This window comes from Xyrauchen texanus, chromosome 49 (assembly GCF_025860055.1).
Source record: "Xyrauchen texanus isolate HMW12.3.18 chromosome 49, RBS_HiC_50CHRs, whole genome shotgun sequence".
In the NCBI taxonomy this organism is placed as follows: domain Eukaryota; kingdom Metazoa; phylum Chordata; class Actinopteri; order Cypriniformes; family Catostomidae; genus Xyrauchen; species Xyrauchen texanus.
Window position 1 is genome coordinate 18,360,097 of NC_068324.1, and position 16,670 is coordinate 18,376,766.

Consider the following 16,670-nt stretch of genomic DNA (forward strand, 5'->3'; position numbering starts at 1 on the left):
GTCTGTTATTTTGTTGTGGTAGCCTGTGTGGCTCTTTAAAATAACTGAAATAAATTGGATAAGTGATATATGAACTGTTATGCGGCCAAGAACTGTTAACTACTACATAGGGTGTTAAAAAGAATAATAATAATAATAATAATTTAGAGCCATAGAACTTCTGTGAACCAATCAGAATCAAGCATTCTACTGACCCGTAGTACAAGAAACATTATTGCCTTCTAGAAGTTCTGGTCATATTTTTGAATCTGAGTTTATTTGGCAGCTTTAATCACTTGAAATGTCCTCTAACATAGTGTTCATCGACGTTGCCCCAACGTCGTCATGACGGACTGGCGCCGTTCTTTCAAATAACTCATTGTGAATCGTAAACGACTCGGATTGGGCCATACTGATCAACGCTGAGAAAAGTAACACTTACACACAAATCCTCAATTGAGCAGCACGCAAACCTTTGGACATAAAATAATAATCGTTAAAATATCTTAATATATCAACAATAAATGTAAATTCTCCCCGCCAGTCTCTGAATAGATTATATGCACATTCTGTAGCCTAATAGCAGACGATTGTGATTGGCCCATCATGATTAGCACTGACAGCTGCGTCACGTCCTCTATGTGCTACTTCAGCAGCGGTCTAAATAATAATACTAACAAACTTGAATAGACATCGAATTGAAAATACTATTTACACATCCTATCTGATTAAAAACAATTTGGTACTGCCAATCCCCGCCCATTTAGCTATGACGTCAACTTTGGGAACTTCCTTTTGGCTTGCCGTCCCTGACAACAGACATCAGCTGGAATGTATTTGCGGAAGTTTCAGTTTATTACCCAGATGAGATTGAAGTGACTTACCGCTGACAGACCTCTATTAAACGCAAAGTATGGACTTGAGTGCGGAATCTGTTAAGAGAATCCTCTCTAAGGTTAGTATCTGACGTTTGATCACATATTCACCGGTACTCTTTAATAATTAATGAGTAATTATGAATATGATAATAATGATAATGAGTAATGACACTGGTCAAACCTGTTTGAGTTCAGTCATTGTGTCAGAAATTGTATGTACAATACACAATTTTAATATTTCTGTTCATTGATTTACTTTAACATGATACATGACTTCTTTATTAGTATAAATTTCGTGATGTTGCGATCGAAGAGCTGCAGAAAGTGTCTCGCGTTCATCCTGATATGAAAATAAAAACTGGACCATACAGTGAGTCATTGTAATACAGATAAAATGTATATTTCATTTTACATATTAATTTATTATCATACTTATCTATCACTGTGTTTGTCTTAATTGTGATCAGTTCATTGTGCTGAGTCATTACTCAAAAATCTTTTACAGCATTTAGTGACAGTTCACAGAAAGATTTGCTCAAACTGGTTGGAAACATCCCAGTCGCATACCAAGGTGAGACTCTATGAAAATAAAGGAATAAAATAGTTAGAGCCAATGTGTTTATGATTAAATTACTATTAGAGCACAAAATTGTTAACAAGAGCACAAAGTTCTTCATAGATCTAGCCTTTTAATTTTGCTCTCAAAGTGCACCAGACTGATGCATTTAACTTCAAAATGTACAAAATGTTCTTCTGGGTAAGCATTCCTCCGGACCCTCCTAGAGGGTCCGTGGTCCACTCACCATAGTCTCACAAGATCCTATGGGAAACACTGGCCCCTCTTTATGTTTTTAGCTCTAGTGTGTTTATGTGGATAATAATGTATTTACAGGGCACTCCTATAACCTGCCCATCCTTCTATGGCTCTTGGATTCCTTTCCCTTCACGCCGCCCATCTGTTTCCTGCGACCCACTTCCAGCATGGTGATACGGGAGGGTAAACATGTCGACTCGAAGGGTAGAATACACCTGCCGAGCCTCCATAACTGGGATCACGTAAGATAACTTAATATTAGATGGTGCCCTGGATGGGACAGGTTCGATTCACTTAGATTTGTCATGGGGATGTGACAATATGTTGAGAACACTAGATATTATATAGAGGGAACGACACCCTAAAAATACAGGAAACACTGTAGTTTAGTCTGCTTTTCTGTACACATCACCGGAATAATACACATGCAAGAACCGTTAACTAAACTGAATGTCATGAAAATTATTCGGTTTTATTGTAATGAAATCATTACCAGATCATTTGTATGTGTGGTGGTGAGTAATTAAAACTTACTCACACATCCACTGTAAATCCAAGGGTGGTCTTCCCTTCATCCCGATGGCAGTAATGCTCCTGTACATTACTTTAATCTTGCATCGAGATTTACTTCTAATGGTACGTGCCCATTGGTATTTTCTACTATTAGCTTTCAGTACATGATCAAAGATGTCATCTTAACTATGTGTGATTACAGTTGAAAAAATGCCAACTTCAATTTAAAATTCAAAAAGTATACAAACAGTGTTGATGTATTAAATGTTTGCTTAAGCAGCTACAGAATTGCTGCAAAGAATGCATGCAATCATCATTTGAAGTCTGGATTTAAAGCACTGAATTCACCTTCGCTCACCATGCACCAGTGGACACAGCTTTTGAGACCATTGATGAGCAGCGGCATTACGAGCTAATAATAGCCGTTCTATGTAAACTCCGTGCTTAAATTTATTTTACAAGCTGACATAACTGCTAGAAAGCAAAAACCACCCACCAGAGTCGCCCGTGACGCTGCGAAATTCACAGGGCAAACAGAAAATGTACCCACATTTGGCGCTTGGCGGGTGTTCATTTCAGACATTCCTGAAGAGAGCTCCATCAATCAGAGAGTCACTGACAACAAAGCACGCCAAAATAGCTCTGCAGTGGTCGCCCACTGTCATGATGCACTGCGAATGACACAGGCCAGTCTTACTTACGCTTTCAAGCTACTTATGTATTTGCAAATAACTGAATATTTTGCAATAAACTTAATATATTGTTTCTATGTTTATAATCAACAACTTGAAATCAATAGTTTAAAATGATTAAATTATGTTATTCACAAATGCTTCACAGTCTTGTACCTTTATCCTTTTGTCCAATTTTCATTTTATTTTTTGCTTCAAATCAAAGTTTGCAATGTTGTGATTCACCTCAAAGCTGGTTGGTTTGGTTAATCGCTTAGAACTTTTTTATGAAGTACTTTACTAAATACCCAATGGGAACAATATTATTGGGAAAAATTCTTCTGAAACCAAGATAGAAATTGACTAAAATACATTTTTATGTGCTAATGTTGTAACGTCACTGCTACAGCCCAAGTCAACAGTCAACAGTCTTCTAGCAGAGATGATTGCTAGATTTGAAGAGGAACCTCCACTGGGCACCAAATCATCCGGATATGGCGAAAACCCCAGCGATTTACTGGCCTATGTGTCTAATCTCAAAGTGAATGAAGGTTTAACAAGCCTTTTGTGACTCTTCCTTTTGTTACATTTAAGTTCATTACCTCTTTTGTGAATTTAAAATCGCTATTTGTTTTTCAAATTGCTCTTATAGGTGGAAATCGGCATGATCAAGCAGTTAAAGTTTCTGTGATTGGAGGGGGAGATTTGGGAATAGCTGCTGTGTTGAGTATTATGGCAAAAGTAACTACATTATTTGTTTTCAGGATAACAGAAATAGCTTGTGTGTAGCTAATTATGCTTTTATGACTCAGCTCTTATGTCATAATCTCCTCTCATAGAGCTGTGTGGACAAGCTGGTTTTGATTGACATCCCGGAGAGTTCAACCAAAGGTGGCACAATGGATCTGGAGATTTTCAATTTGCCAAAGGTCGAAGTTTCAAAAGGTGCTTTTTTTTTGTTATCAATGATCTGTATTTATAAAATGATATTCAAAATTTCATCCCTCCATAAATTGTAATGCTTCCATTGACACAACAGTCTGGTTCTGGAAGTAAAAATCCAATTCGTTGTCTTTTTTTAACAACAACAATTTATAAACCTTTAAAGACAGACCTACCATGAGTTCTGGGATTGTTAATCTAGGAATTAGGCTCCATTTTCTAAAATCAGTGTTTAATTGTGTCATTTCCTGTGAAGAACTACACTGCCTATGAATCCTGAAGAGAAACAATCCATCAATTGGAGAATTGTGGCAATCAATGTGCGCCAAAAGAGCTCTGCAGCAATGATTCACTTCCATGATGCACTGTGAATGACGCAGTCGGCTCGGTCTCCCTAAACTCAAACTAATTATGTATTTGTAAATATCTGAATATTTTGCAACACCTTTACAATATATTGTTTATATACTTATAATCAACTTTAAATTAATAGTTTTTAATTAGATTGTGTCATTCGCAATGTATCGTTGGATTGTAGTGCATTTTCCCATGAAAGATGTCTTGTATCTTTTGACTTTTTGTCTGATTTTCAAATACATTTTTGCTTGAAATAAAAGTTTGTAATGTTGTGATTCATGGCTTCATGGATTAATGTTTGGTTCGTGGCTTAGAACTTTTTTTATAGAGGATTATGAAATCACTATGGAAAAACCAACCAAGGTGGCAAAAAAAAAACGGGCAGGCACTATTGCATTCCTTTGCCAGTGTTGGGTAGTAATGGACAGCATATAATTTGTGTTATGTAATCATAAACACAAGAACAAAAAAATTACAGTGCATCCGGAAAGTATTCACAGCGCTTCACTTTTTCCACATTTTGTTATGTTACAGCCTTATTCCAAAATTGATTAAATTCATTATTTTCCTCAAAATTCAACAAACAATTCCCCATAATGACAACGTGACACACCTGTCTATATAAGATCCCACAGTTAACAGTGCATGTCAGAGCACAAACCAAGCCATGAAGTCCAAGGAATTGTCTGTAGACCTCCAAGACAGAATTGTATCGAGGCACAGATCTGGGGAAGGGTACAGAAAAATTTCTGCAGCATTGAAGGTCCCAATGAGTACAGTGGCCTCCATCATCCGTAAATGGAAGAAGTTTGGAACCACCAGGACTCGTCCTAGAGCTGGCCGCCCGGCCAAACTGAGCGATTAGGGGAGAAGGGCCTTAGTCAGGGAGGTGACCAAGAACCCAATGGTCACTCTGACAGAGCTCCAGCATTTCTCTGTGGAAAGAGGAGAACCTTCCAGAAGAACAACCATCTCTGCAGCATTCCACCAATCAGGCCTGTATGGTAGAGTGGCCAGACGGAAGCTACTCCTCAGTAAAAGGCACATGACAGCCCTCCTGGAGTTTGCCAAAAGGTACCTAAAGGACTCTCAGACCATGAGAAACAAAATTCTCTGGTCTGATGAAACCTTTGGCCTGAATAGCAAGTGTCATGTCTGGAGGAAATCAGGCACCGCTCATCACCTGGCCAATACCATCCCTAAAGTGAAGCATGGTGGTAGCAGCATCATGCTGTGGGGATGTTTTTCAGTACCAGGACTGGGAGACTAGTCAGGATCGAGGGAAAGATGAATGCAGCAATGTACAGAGACATACTTGATGAAAACCTGCTCCAGAGCGCTCTGGACCTCAGACTGGGGCGAAGGTTCATCTTCCAACAGGACAACGACCCTAAACACACAGCCAAGATAACAAAGGAGTGGATACGGGACAACTCTGTGAATGTCCTTGAGTGGCCCAGCCAGAGCCCAGACTGAAAATGGCTGTGCACCGATGCTCCCCATCCAACATGATGGAGCTTGAGAGGTCCTGCAAAGAAGAATGGGAGAAACTGCCTAAAAATAGGTGTGCCACACTTGTAGCATCATACACAAAAAGACTTGAGGCTGTAATTGGTGCCAAAGGTGCTTCAACAAAGTATTGAGCAAAGGCTGTGAATACTTATGTACATGTGATTTTTATTTTTATTATAAATTTGCAAATATTACAAACAAACTTCTTTCACGATGTCATTATGGGGTATTGTTTGTAGAATTTTGAGGAAAATAATTTAATCAATTTTGGAATAAGGCTGTAACATAACAAAATGTGGAAAAAGTGAAGCGCTGTGAATACTTTCCAGATGCACTATATTTATAATTACATTATAATGCATTTTTAAATGTGTATAATCAGATTAGTTACTTTTTTGGATTACAGGATTACATATAATTACATTCACTTTTATAATTACAACTTGTTTTATTGAATGTTTACTAATTTTACTCAATGGACAAAGTTTTCATGGGGGCCTGGGTAGCTCAGCGAGTATTGACGCTGACTACCACCCCTGGAGTCGCAAATTCAAAGCCAGGTCTCCTAAGCAACCAAATTGGCCCGGTTGCTATGGAGGGTAGAGTCACATAGAGTAACCTCGTCTCCTTGTCATGTGTAGTCACATGGGGTAACTCGCTCTCAATGGGGCGCATGGTAAATTGTATGTGGATTGCGGAGAGTAGCATGAGGCTCCACATGCTGTGAGTCTCCGCGGTGTCATACACAACGATTCACATCATAAAGTGCGTGGATTGACTGTCTCAGAAGCGGAGGCAACTTAGACTTGTCCTCCACCACCCGAATTGAGAAGAGTAAAAGGAGAAAAAATTATAATAGTTGCATTTTCAATTGCATAATTGCATTTTCTTCAAAACTTGCAAAAAGTAACCAGATTTGATTACCTTCTAAATGTAATCTAAAAGATTGCTACTGATTACATCATTTGCATTTACCTGCTTGTTGTTCATCTTTGCCAGGAAAGTTACTTTCTTACACGCAACTCTCTAACAAGCTTGTGTGTTTCATCTCCTTTTTCAAGACCTGTCGGCCACTGCGGGTTCTATGGTGGTGGTCATCACAGCAAACGCCTGGAGTGATGAGCAGTCATATGCAAGTGTAGTTCAGACTAATGTGGACATGTACCGAGGGATCATCCCTCATCTTGCCCAGCTGAGTCCAAAAGCTGTGCTGCTCATCGCCTCTCAACCGGGTTAGTCAATTCTGAAACTATTGCATATATTCCAGCAGTTGTTATTCACTCTCAAATCAAGTCATTATTAAAACGTTGAAATTGAAATATGCTGGCTAAGTCAATAACATCAAGTGTCATTGGTTCTTGTGAAATGACTTCACAATGTTTGGTCATGAGATTCAGTGAGGTGAACAATCTAGTTCTAAGTAGATAACTGACTAGTATATCAGTCAGCAATGTATTGCCTTTCTTGTTGGAAGAACATGTGTGTGACCTCTGACCTTTCTGTTCACAGTGGACATTATGACACATGTTGCCTGGAGACAGAGTCATCTGCTGCCCAGTCAAGTGATTGGTGTGGGCTGTAATCTGGACTCCGAGAGACTGTCTCACATCATCAATATTTCACTGGTGGCCAATAACACCGGCAAACAGGCATGGGTCATAGGAGAACTCTCAGAAAACAAGGGTGAGTGGATCACCTGACTGTATTCTGTGGATTGAACACGTTCTAGCGCATGGAAAATGAACACGTTCTAGTAGTCAACGAATGGAAAAGTATGCAGGTGTCTTGATACGGTTCAAAAGTTCAAAATGTTTTCTCTTGCTAAAAAAATGTAGACGCAATGGAAAAAACTAAACAAAAAACAGTCATATATTTGTAAAACATTATCATTTTCCACCCTCATTCTGACCCTCTGTTTTGGTGCTGCTTCTCCTTTAAGAATTGACAGTAAACGCCCACTGTTCTGATTGGCTCACTGCTCTTGACTGACCTGCTCTCTCTCATTGTCATTACACTGTTCTGGGTGGGGCTACAGAAGTGATTAGTAAAGTAAGTGTTGATGTGGTGTTGTGGAGGTGGTCAGATGCAAATGTCTATCACAGTGTGACATCACAATGTTGAGAACAAATCGTTTTGGCAGCTTTGTTTAAGAAAATGCTCTTATAACAGTGAGGAGGAAGTTTTGAGTTCTGAAACCTAAAGTATTTTTTATTATTTGGTAAAAGATCAAGGAAAATGTATTCCTTACATCACGACCCCTTTAAAAATGTTGGCAAAAAAGGTGTCTCTCCTGTGCGAGATGCTGAGAAAACAAGTCTGACATGGCAAGTCATTGCAGATGCACACTAAAGCATAATTTATCAATGATTGAATTGCTAACTATTATTAATACCACAGCAATATCACTTTTTGTTGCTGCTTGGAGACAAAGTAGTTTTAGATTTGTTGACCTCATTACTGTTACATATTACTTTGCCTCGTTCCTTCTTTCATTCTCACTTTCGAACTAGGAATGGTGGCTTGGCTGTTACTAAGCAAGATCATTTTAGTTCTACAAACAGGAGAAGTTAGGGAATGAAAACCTGACATATGTCTTAAAATAAACACATTCACATATGGTAACTGTGGTATAATCTGAATACTTGACTCCAGATCAATTCATTATTGAAAATTCATGCAGAGACAAGTGGAGGTTGACCGATAGTGGATTTTTCTGATTCCAATAACTTAGGGGGTGGAAAAGGTTGATAACCAGGTGTTAAATTGGACCGGTACAGTCCGGAATAGCGTTCAGGCACCTTTGGTTCCAAAAAGAAAAAAAATGCTTGTTTGTCAATGTATTGTATTTTCCAATGCAGTTTTTGATTCCATTGGACACATTCTGTCTATTTAGCAAGTGCACTTGTTCAAAAATATTTTAAGTTCATTGTGCTTCGTTCTAGTCAGTTGCAGATGCTGGTAGGGGCAACATAAGCGAGAGCGGCACGAGACAACGCGGCCCGCATATAAACCCGCGTTCCACTTCTGTATCGAGCCATGGTCCGATCTCTATTTCAAAGAAATAGCGTAATATGTAATCAACCGCTCACACATTTATTTTAGAGCTACTGATATGCAGTAGCGATTTTGCTTAGTTTTGTTAAAAAGCTGTATACACGAAGGTAGTTTGAATGCTGAAACACTCGCATCAAAATCAACATGAAGTTGTACATTCTACTGTACAACTTGAGATCAAAAGACCCCTCGACCAGTACACTGTAAAAGGTTTCACTGTTATTTGTATATGTACTGTATGTGTGTACTCCATTTTTGTTGATTCAGCATTTAGTTTTAGTTTGTGTGTGGAATTTTTTTGTTATGGAAAAAAAAAAAAAAATAATAATAATAATATATATATATATATTTTTAGCAAATATACAGTGGGACATCACCCACTTTTATGGTTCCCCCACCTCCAGAATCTCTAATAACCAATAAATCGGCCGATAGTTTTTAAAATCGATTTGTAGAATGCTTTCCTTACTATGATGGCCACAGATGTAAAGGCTACCAGAGTCCAAAATTAATCAAATCTCAGACTCAGTTAATTGTGCAACCAAAATGCCAATAATAACCTGAAAAACAAAAATGAAGATTTGGTGCATAGTGTGCATGAAATACACCAGTGACTCTTATTTTGAAATGACAGTTGGCTGTTTACCAAATTAAGCTTTTTATAGCCTATATAATCACCAAGTTTTGTGTGCATATATATATATATATATATATTAGCCACAACATTAAAACCACCTGCTTAATATTGTGAAGGTCCCCCTCGTGCTGCCAAAAAAGCACCGACCCGCATCTCAGAATAGCATTCTTATATGATATTCTTCTCACCATAATTGTACAGAGTGGTTATCTGAGTTACTGTAGACTTTGTCAGTTTAAAGCAGTCTGGCCATTCTCTGTTGACCTCTCTCATCAACAAGACATTTCTGTCTGCAGAACTGCCGCTCACTGGATGTTTTTTCTGAGTAAATTCTAGAGACTGTTGTGTGTGAAAATCCCAGGAGATCAGCAGTTACAGAAATACTCAAACCAGCCCGTCTGGCACCAACAATCATCCATGGGATTATCTAATCAGCCAATCATGTGGCAACAGGGCAGTGCATAAATTAATTCAGATACTGGTCAGGAGCTTCAGTTCAGTTTAGTTCACATCAAACATCCGAATGGGGAAAAAATTTGATTTCAGTGATTTGGACCCTGGCATGATTTCTGGCGCCAGACGGGCTGGTTTGAGTATTTCTGTAACTGTTGATCTCCTGGGGTATACACACACACACACACACACACACACTCACTCACTACCGGTCAAAAGTTTTGAAACACGTGACTGAAATGTTTCTCATGATCTCAAAAATCTTTTGATCTGATGGCGTATGCTTAAATGTTTGAAATTAGTTTTGTAGACAAAAATATAATTGTACCAATATATTAATTTCATTCTAAAACAATTTCTTTTTTTTATTATTTATGACTTGGACCAAATAATAAAGATAAGTTGCCAACAGAGATGGAAACTCCTTCAATACTGTTTAAAAAGCATCTCAGGGTGATCCTTAAGAGGTTGGTGGAGAAAATGTCAAGAATACATGTCTGCAAATTCTAGGAAAAGGGTGACTACTTTGAAGATGCTGGTTTGATTTATTTTGGATTTTGTTTAGTCACAACATAATTCCCATAGTTCCCTTTGTTATTCCATAGTTTTGATGACTTTACTATTATTCTAAAATGTGAAGAAAAAAAAAAAAAATAAATAAATAATATATATATATATATATATATATATATATATATATATATATAATAAAGAATGTTTCAACACTTTTGACCGGTAGTATAGATATCAATCACCAAATGATGTTTAATAAGTAATTATTATTCACAAGATTTAAAGTTGGAGACTTGAAGTGTGTGCTGATGGGGCAAGTTTCTATATAGTCAGATTGCTCTGTGCATCTTCTCCCTTCAATTTAGATTTATCTAATCAAGCTAACTAAATGTGAATTGAAGTGAGGAAAAAATATGGATAAATACTGTAAAAGATTAAATAGTCAGATACAGCAAATACCTACGAAGTATGAGTGATTGCTTTTATTTCACCTCTGTAGGCCACTGTTGTACTGTAGCTGTTCTAACTAAAAACTCTCTGTAATATCATCATCGATTTTTGCCAATAATCGATAGTTCTAAAAGTGACTATCGGCACCGCTTAATTGATAAAACCGATGTATCCGCCTACCTCTGGCCAGTTAGCTTTGCATCTTGTTGGCCAGAAGTCTTTCCTCTTTCTGTAACCAAAATTTCACCAATACAATTGTTGCATAATGTCTTTGAGTTGGGGGAAAAAGTTATGATTTTAAATGATGAATATGATTGTTCTCTCTGATGGTGTATCAGTGGCAGTGTGGGGTAATCTGGGACCAGGGACTGACCAGCTACAGGCATTAATGCCAGTGTCCAACTCTACCAAACCTTTGATGGAAAGGTATGTATTAATCACAGGCCAGCTATTTTTCCATGTACTTTGTTTTGATGACACATTTTAATCAGATTATTATCATATACATCTTATAGATCAGAATATGTTTTTGTGGATGTAATTAAAGGATCACTATTGTGATTGTGTAATGAAGTCTGAGCTTTTTTTGTTTACGATATGTTCACAGGGGATTAGAGATGCTGAAGGGTAAAGGTCAGAGGTCATGGTCAGTTGGGTTGTCCATTGCTGACATCACTCACAGTATCATAACAGACCAAAAGAAAATACACTCCGTCACAACACTGGCAGAGGTATGTTACTTACCCTGTAGAATATCTAACCAAATGTGCATCATATTTTGGGAATCCTGAAACCCTGTTATGGTATACATACAGTAGTTACTGAAATGTAATGATCTAAACACACTGTACCAATTAATATAATGTCGCCAATATTTGTGCATCTCCTTGATTCAGGGATGGGGTGGAATTGGGTCCAAGGTGTTCCTAAGCTTGCCGTGCATGCTTGGAGAAAACGGCTCAACACGATTACCAGGAGTGGCTTTAGGTTCAGAGGACAATGCCAAGCTGAGGGAGAGTACGGCCTCTCAGATCAATCTCTTTATGCAAATCAGATTGTAGCTCCTGAATGAATATTACACCAGGGCATTGACAAGTGCTTTTCAAGATACACAGAACATTTGTCCAGAAGGTAAAGATGCAATTTAGTCCTTCCTGCAACACTTATGAAGCATATATTCTCACAGCAATAGCACTTTCTGAAGATATTTATTCTTTGAAAGTATGTCCTATTCTAGCAAATATATATGAAGTATCTGTAAATTAAGAACAAGCTGTTCTATTGTACTGTAAGCATTTTGCATTAAATTGTTGCTGAGCTTATGTATTATTGTTTACCTTACTAACTATGCAGTCATTCAGTATAACTTATTTATCTGTGCTAATAATACAATGGTGCTTCTCTGGCAGGTAAAAAGTTGCATTATGGTTAGACGGGGATTATCAAATTAATCTTTAAGTGTCCTTGTTAAATGCTATACCAATGAGGTGAATCCGTCATGTGCTTTTGACTTAAAATGCATGTATTCCTATTGTGCCTTTTTGCAAGTGAATGTACATCTTAATTTCTAAAGTAACTGGTCTTGTATGACACCTTTTGTTTACCATTGAATGTGAAAATTGAAATATCACAGCAATAATGTAAATATAAAAATAAAAACTCCACTTTACGTTACCTTGTATTGTCTCATTGTTGCCTATAAGCAGTTGTTCTTAAATCTCAAATGAGCATCACAACCAAGAACAATAAAAACAGTGTTTGACACACCATCTCCATTATGAAGATAAAACAAGGAAACCATTTAACCTGAGAAGCACAATATAAAAAACACTTAAATATCAGCTATTAATCCAAATGACAAAATAATAATGTTCTCTATACAACAACAGAATAAACCTATAAAATTAACTTAAATGTAGACTTTCTTCACTTGGATACAATCTCCCTCTAGATCCATTGAACAAGCTGTGCATCATCATTGTCAACCACACGATGGCGCTACAGGACAGGATACCATTGGACTTTAAACAGAGAATTTCCTCTGAAGATTTCCTGTTGAAATACTAGGATCTTTAAAACTATAAAAAGTTATTATAACCATGCCTACTCATGTCAGTGTGGTAAAAGTATACCGCATCAGTATATTTTCCAAATGTAACCAAGTTTCAAAAGAAACGCACACAATTCGCATAAGATATAAAACGAACCCACAACATATGACAGAGATAATAGAAATGGGGTCAAATCAAGCTCTTTCCCTCAATCCAAGATTAGTACTTGTCCTCTGATATGTGACCCAAGGACAAGTGTTGTCTCAACTCTCACAATCCCTTTAAAACAACAATACCTATGTTAAAGCACCATTTAAAAAGAGTGATGATATTTACTGCCATGGTCATGACATCCTCAACCCACATCAAGTCTCTCAAGAAGATTGTAACCAAACTTGTAATCAATAAATCGTGACACTGATAAAAACCAAGATACCTCATTGTGGAAAAGGGATTTTCAACGCAACAAATTTACCTGAGACACACTCATAAATACACAAACAAGCATCTCATTTAGATCTGTGGAATAAAGCAGCTTCTACATGACTTGCGTCAACATTGCCAAATACGCTGAGCTCTACGGTGTGAAGCGTTAGCGGTGTAAAACTGTGCTCAAGTTCAAGAATTTTAACCTTGACCTTGCTGACATTTTGAAGCTGAAGCCAATGATTACCAGACATTTCAGATGATTATTGACTGTACCAGCACTAAAATCAAAACAAGATGTTCTCTGCAGCAGGTTTCATCTGGTGTTAAGTGGTGCAACACATTTCATTCGTAGAAACCTCTTACCGTTATTGCAACATAAGCTCTACAAGCTGCAAAACAGTTCACTTCTTATCACAAAGCTTAATGGAGCTTCCACATGACTAGAGTTGGGGTGTCAACGCACTACTCAATGGCAGCATCAAGTGCTGCTTGAAAGCCAAATGAAAAGTGTTACAGCGACCATCTTTTGATTTTAGCACTGGCATCGATACATTTTCTGAATTGTCTTGTAAACGTTGGCTGTCACTTCTAAAAGGTCTGCAGCAACAGGGTCAAAGATGAAATTGTTTTAAGTTTGAACAGCGCATTATAATACTTGGCAGAAGTGCAACAAGGTATGGGGGTAGCAGTGAAGCTGCTTCTTTACTACCTAGAGTTAAATGTTTTTGCTGACGGGAGTGATGTGGAAGCCCATACCCTATAAAAGTCATTTTCATATGAGAAAATATACAGAATTAACTTATGACAAAGGTATATACAGTTTTGACAAACAAAATTTTACAAAAGCCCATAAGAAGAAACACACCTTCAGTTCATTGTAACACTGTGGTATAAAGAAGTCTTGCTTTAGAAGGGGAAAATTGTCTTACAGCAGCAAATGACTTGGATTGTGCGTTCGGTAGAAGTCTGAATCGGAGTGTACAGGAGAAACTATTGCAGATTGTTTTTTTTGGGGTTGTAGTCTTGGGAGCCATGATTGACCCCTATATTATACAGTCTGGTTTAGAAGCATGTGACTGGACGGGACTGAAGGTACAAGGAAAGGTCTGTCTGCGAAGCTGTCTGGCGGCTGGGAGAAAACACCATCTGGAGTCGCCCAACTGTTGGACTCCTCAGTGCATGGAGTTTGAGGAGGAGGTAGGGGCAAAGAGTCTGGGGAGTAGAAGAACATGGACGGGGGCGGTAGAGAGAGAGACAAGGCATCTTCTGCAGGAAGGGGAAGTGTGGGGTTCTTATGACCCAAGTATGACTTTTGCGGCAATGTGGGGACCATCTCCAAGAGTCTCTCCACAGATTGCTCTTCCGCCTCCCAGATGTTTTCGTAATGGGAGGTGTTAGAAGGTCGGCGGTCATTCGAGGATGGAGGAACATACAAGTTGACGGGAAACTTGCTTAGCTGCCGATGGGCTCTATAAGAGGAAGGCGATGAAGATGGTTCTGCTAAAATGAGATTCAGAGGTTCGGCAATTGGCAGAGGTGGTGGAGGAAGGTTAAATGGGACATCCTCCTCTAGAGATGAAAGCTCAGCTGCTTGTTTGATGCAGGGAACAGGTGGTGGTGGCAGCATATCTGGGAGATTCAAACAGTTTATACTAGAAGAATCTGTTATTGGTGCCTGGTAGGGTGGAGGCCACTCATCAGGCACAGCTGTTAGAGATCTACTGACACATCCATCTTTCAAAGAAAGTGTATCCCCTGGTGCAGGTTCTGGGAGGTGTAGAATAGTTGGTCTTTGTTCAGGGGCACTGTATTGATTCTTCATTGTGGTCATTGTGTCAACAGGTGTAGCTTGTGACAATGAAGGGTTGAATGATTGGGTTTGCTTTGGTAGAGGGGATGATGAGGTAATGGAGGGGGTAAGTTTGTCGCTGCGCTGGTTGTTGTTGGTGGTGTCCTCCGTGTGTGGTTTGAATGAGGTTGAGTTGTTGTGTGTGGCTGGTGGTGGTATGGACATGCACTCAGTTTGGATAACTGGCATCAGCACTGTTGGACACTCTTGGCCCAGAGGCATCTTTGGCAACTCATCTCCCTTGGCTTAAAATCAATCCCAGACAAGACAATACATAGGTATTACACAGTAGTCACACAACAGTCTAGCATCTCTAGCATCAAATGCAACCAGAGGATTAACATACGCATCTAAATATAAAAGTTATTCATAAATGTATCACACTTTTATTGTTTTAAACTCGTTTAGCTTTCTTTCTTCTGTTAAACACATAAGGAGTATTACAATGGCAGTGGTAAGTGCCTCACTTTAAAGCTTAAATAAGGACCCAAAAGTGATTCTTCTTATAGTAATACTTTCTGAAGTAGAACACGCTTTAATAAAATTAAGTCATACAGGTCTCAAATGACATATGGGTTCATAAATTATGGCAGAGCTTTCATTTTTGGATGAACTATTTTTTAATTGTACTCTTATGATATTTTGCCATTTACCTGAAGGAGGGAGATCGAGTTTCATCCTTCGGAGCTCGGACATAGACGACTGCAGTTGCTCAATAACAACATCATCTCTCACATTGAAGGACGAAGAAATACTCTCCTGCAGAAACTCCCTGAGGTCCTCAAGAGACATTTTCAGAAGAAGTTCTGATAGGGGTAGAAGGAAATTTTAAATGAGAACTGACAATTCTAACCAAACCAAGATTCTCAAAATTTCAAAACATTAAAGACTTATGGCTGATAGCATATCTAGGAAGCTCATCTAGAACTGTGACCTCTTCTGTTGTGTGCTTTTGAGCTTTCCAGCCCAGACAAGACATAAACAATGTATTTCAACAATGTATTCAATGACTAACTTCAATAAGTTTTTGCAGCACTGGCCATCTTGAATTACTGTATCTTGACACTTAGCGGTGTGGATGCAGCTCCACTTAAAAGCAATATTTATCAGTTAACGTTGCCATTGTAGAACTATGTCTGCATGATTAATTCATTCTGTGAGCAAATGTGTCCGATGATAAAGGGATTACAGAGATGTAGAAGTATTCGTCTGGTGATCTCAACATGGCAACCCTCTAGAAGCTCTGTTCACATTATCAGCGACTTTGTCGCTGGATGTCGCTTGTTTCTGTATTCTGTGTCACTAGTGGGTGTTCATCCTGCTGTTGCTCTAACGATATTAGTCAGCTGCACAACTAGCCACGTAGCTTTAGAAAATCTGATCACTGATGAGATACATTGCCAATAAAACAAAGATATCCTTATTTGACAAAGAATCTTCGTTTTGCCTCTAAAAATCAACATTTAGATTTTTATATAAACTGCAGCAATGCTCAATCCATCATTTGAGCAAGATGAACGATCTATCAATTCAGAAATTTGCTCAGAATGCAGACAATTTCTGACATG

At 38.3% G+C, this 16,670-nt stretch overlaps 2 protein-coding genes across 2 annotated transcripts in view; one reads left to right on the forward strand and one right to left on the reverse strand.

Annotated features, from left to right (window-relative positions):
- The first annotated feature begins 776 nt into the window (after positions 1-776).
- Positions 777-11,854, forward strand: LOC127640445 (ubiquitin-conjugating enzyme E2 variant 3). Its single transcript, XM_052123026.1, has 12 exons — positions 777-934; positions 1,143-1,227; positions 1,363-1,428; positions 1,750-1,913; positions 3,265-3,406; positions 3,508-3,596; positions 3,695-3,800; positions 6,728-6,898; positions 7,176-7,349; positions 11,112-11,199; positions 11,381-11,504; positions 11,670-11,854. The coding sequence occupies exons 1-12, from the start codon at positions 893-895 to the stop codon at positions 11,832-11,834; spliced, it is 1,416 nt and encodes a 471-aa protein (XP_051978986.1). The 5' UTR covers positions 777-892; the 3' UTR covers positions 11,835-11,854.
- Positions 11,855-14,297: 2,443 nt separating this feature from the next.
- LOC127640444 (USP6 N-terminal-like protein) overlaps positions 14,298-16,670 on the reverse strand; it is a 37,296-nt gene continuing 34,923 nt past the window's right edge. Inside the window, exons 13-14 of the mRNA XM_052123025.1 lie at positions 15,756-15,908; positions 14,298-15,347 (exon numbers count right to left, since the gene is read on the reverse strand). Of these exons, the coding sequence (XP_051978985.1) occupies positions 14,302-15,347; positions 15,756-15,908 (1,199 nt within the window). The 3' untranslated portion in view covers positions 14,298-14,301. The remainder of the gene's footprint in view (positions 15,348-15,755; positions 15,909-16,670) is intronic.

Coding starts and splice junctions, on each gene's coding strand:
- LOC127640445 (XM_052123026.1), top strand. CDS start 893: ATGGACTTGAGTGCGGAATCTGTTAAGAGAATCCTCTCTAAG. Junction 1,429..1,749: donor CATCCCAGTCGCATACCAAG/GTGAGACTCTAT, acceptor ATGTATTTACAG/GGCACTCCTATAACCTGCCC. Junction 3,597..3,694: donor TGTTGAGTATTATGGCAAAA/GTAACTACATTA, acceptor CTCCTCTCATAG/AGCTGTGTGGACAAGCTGGT.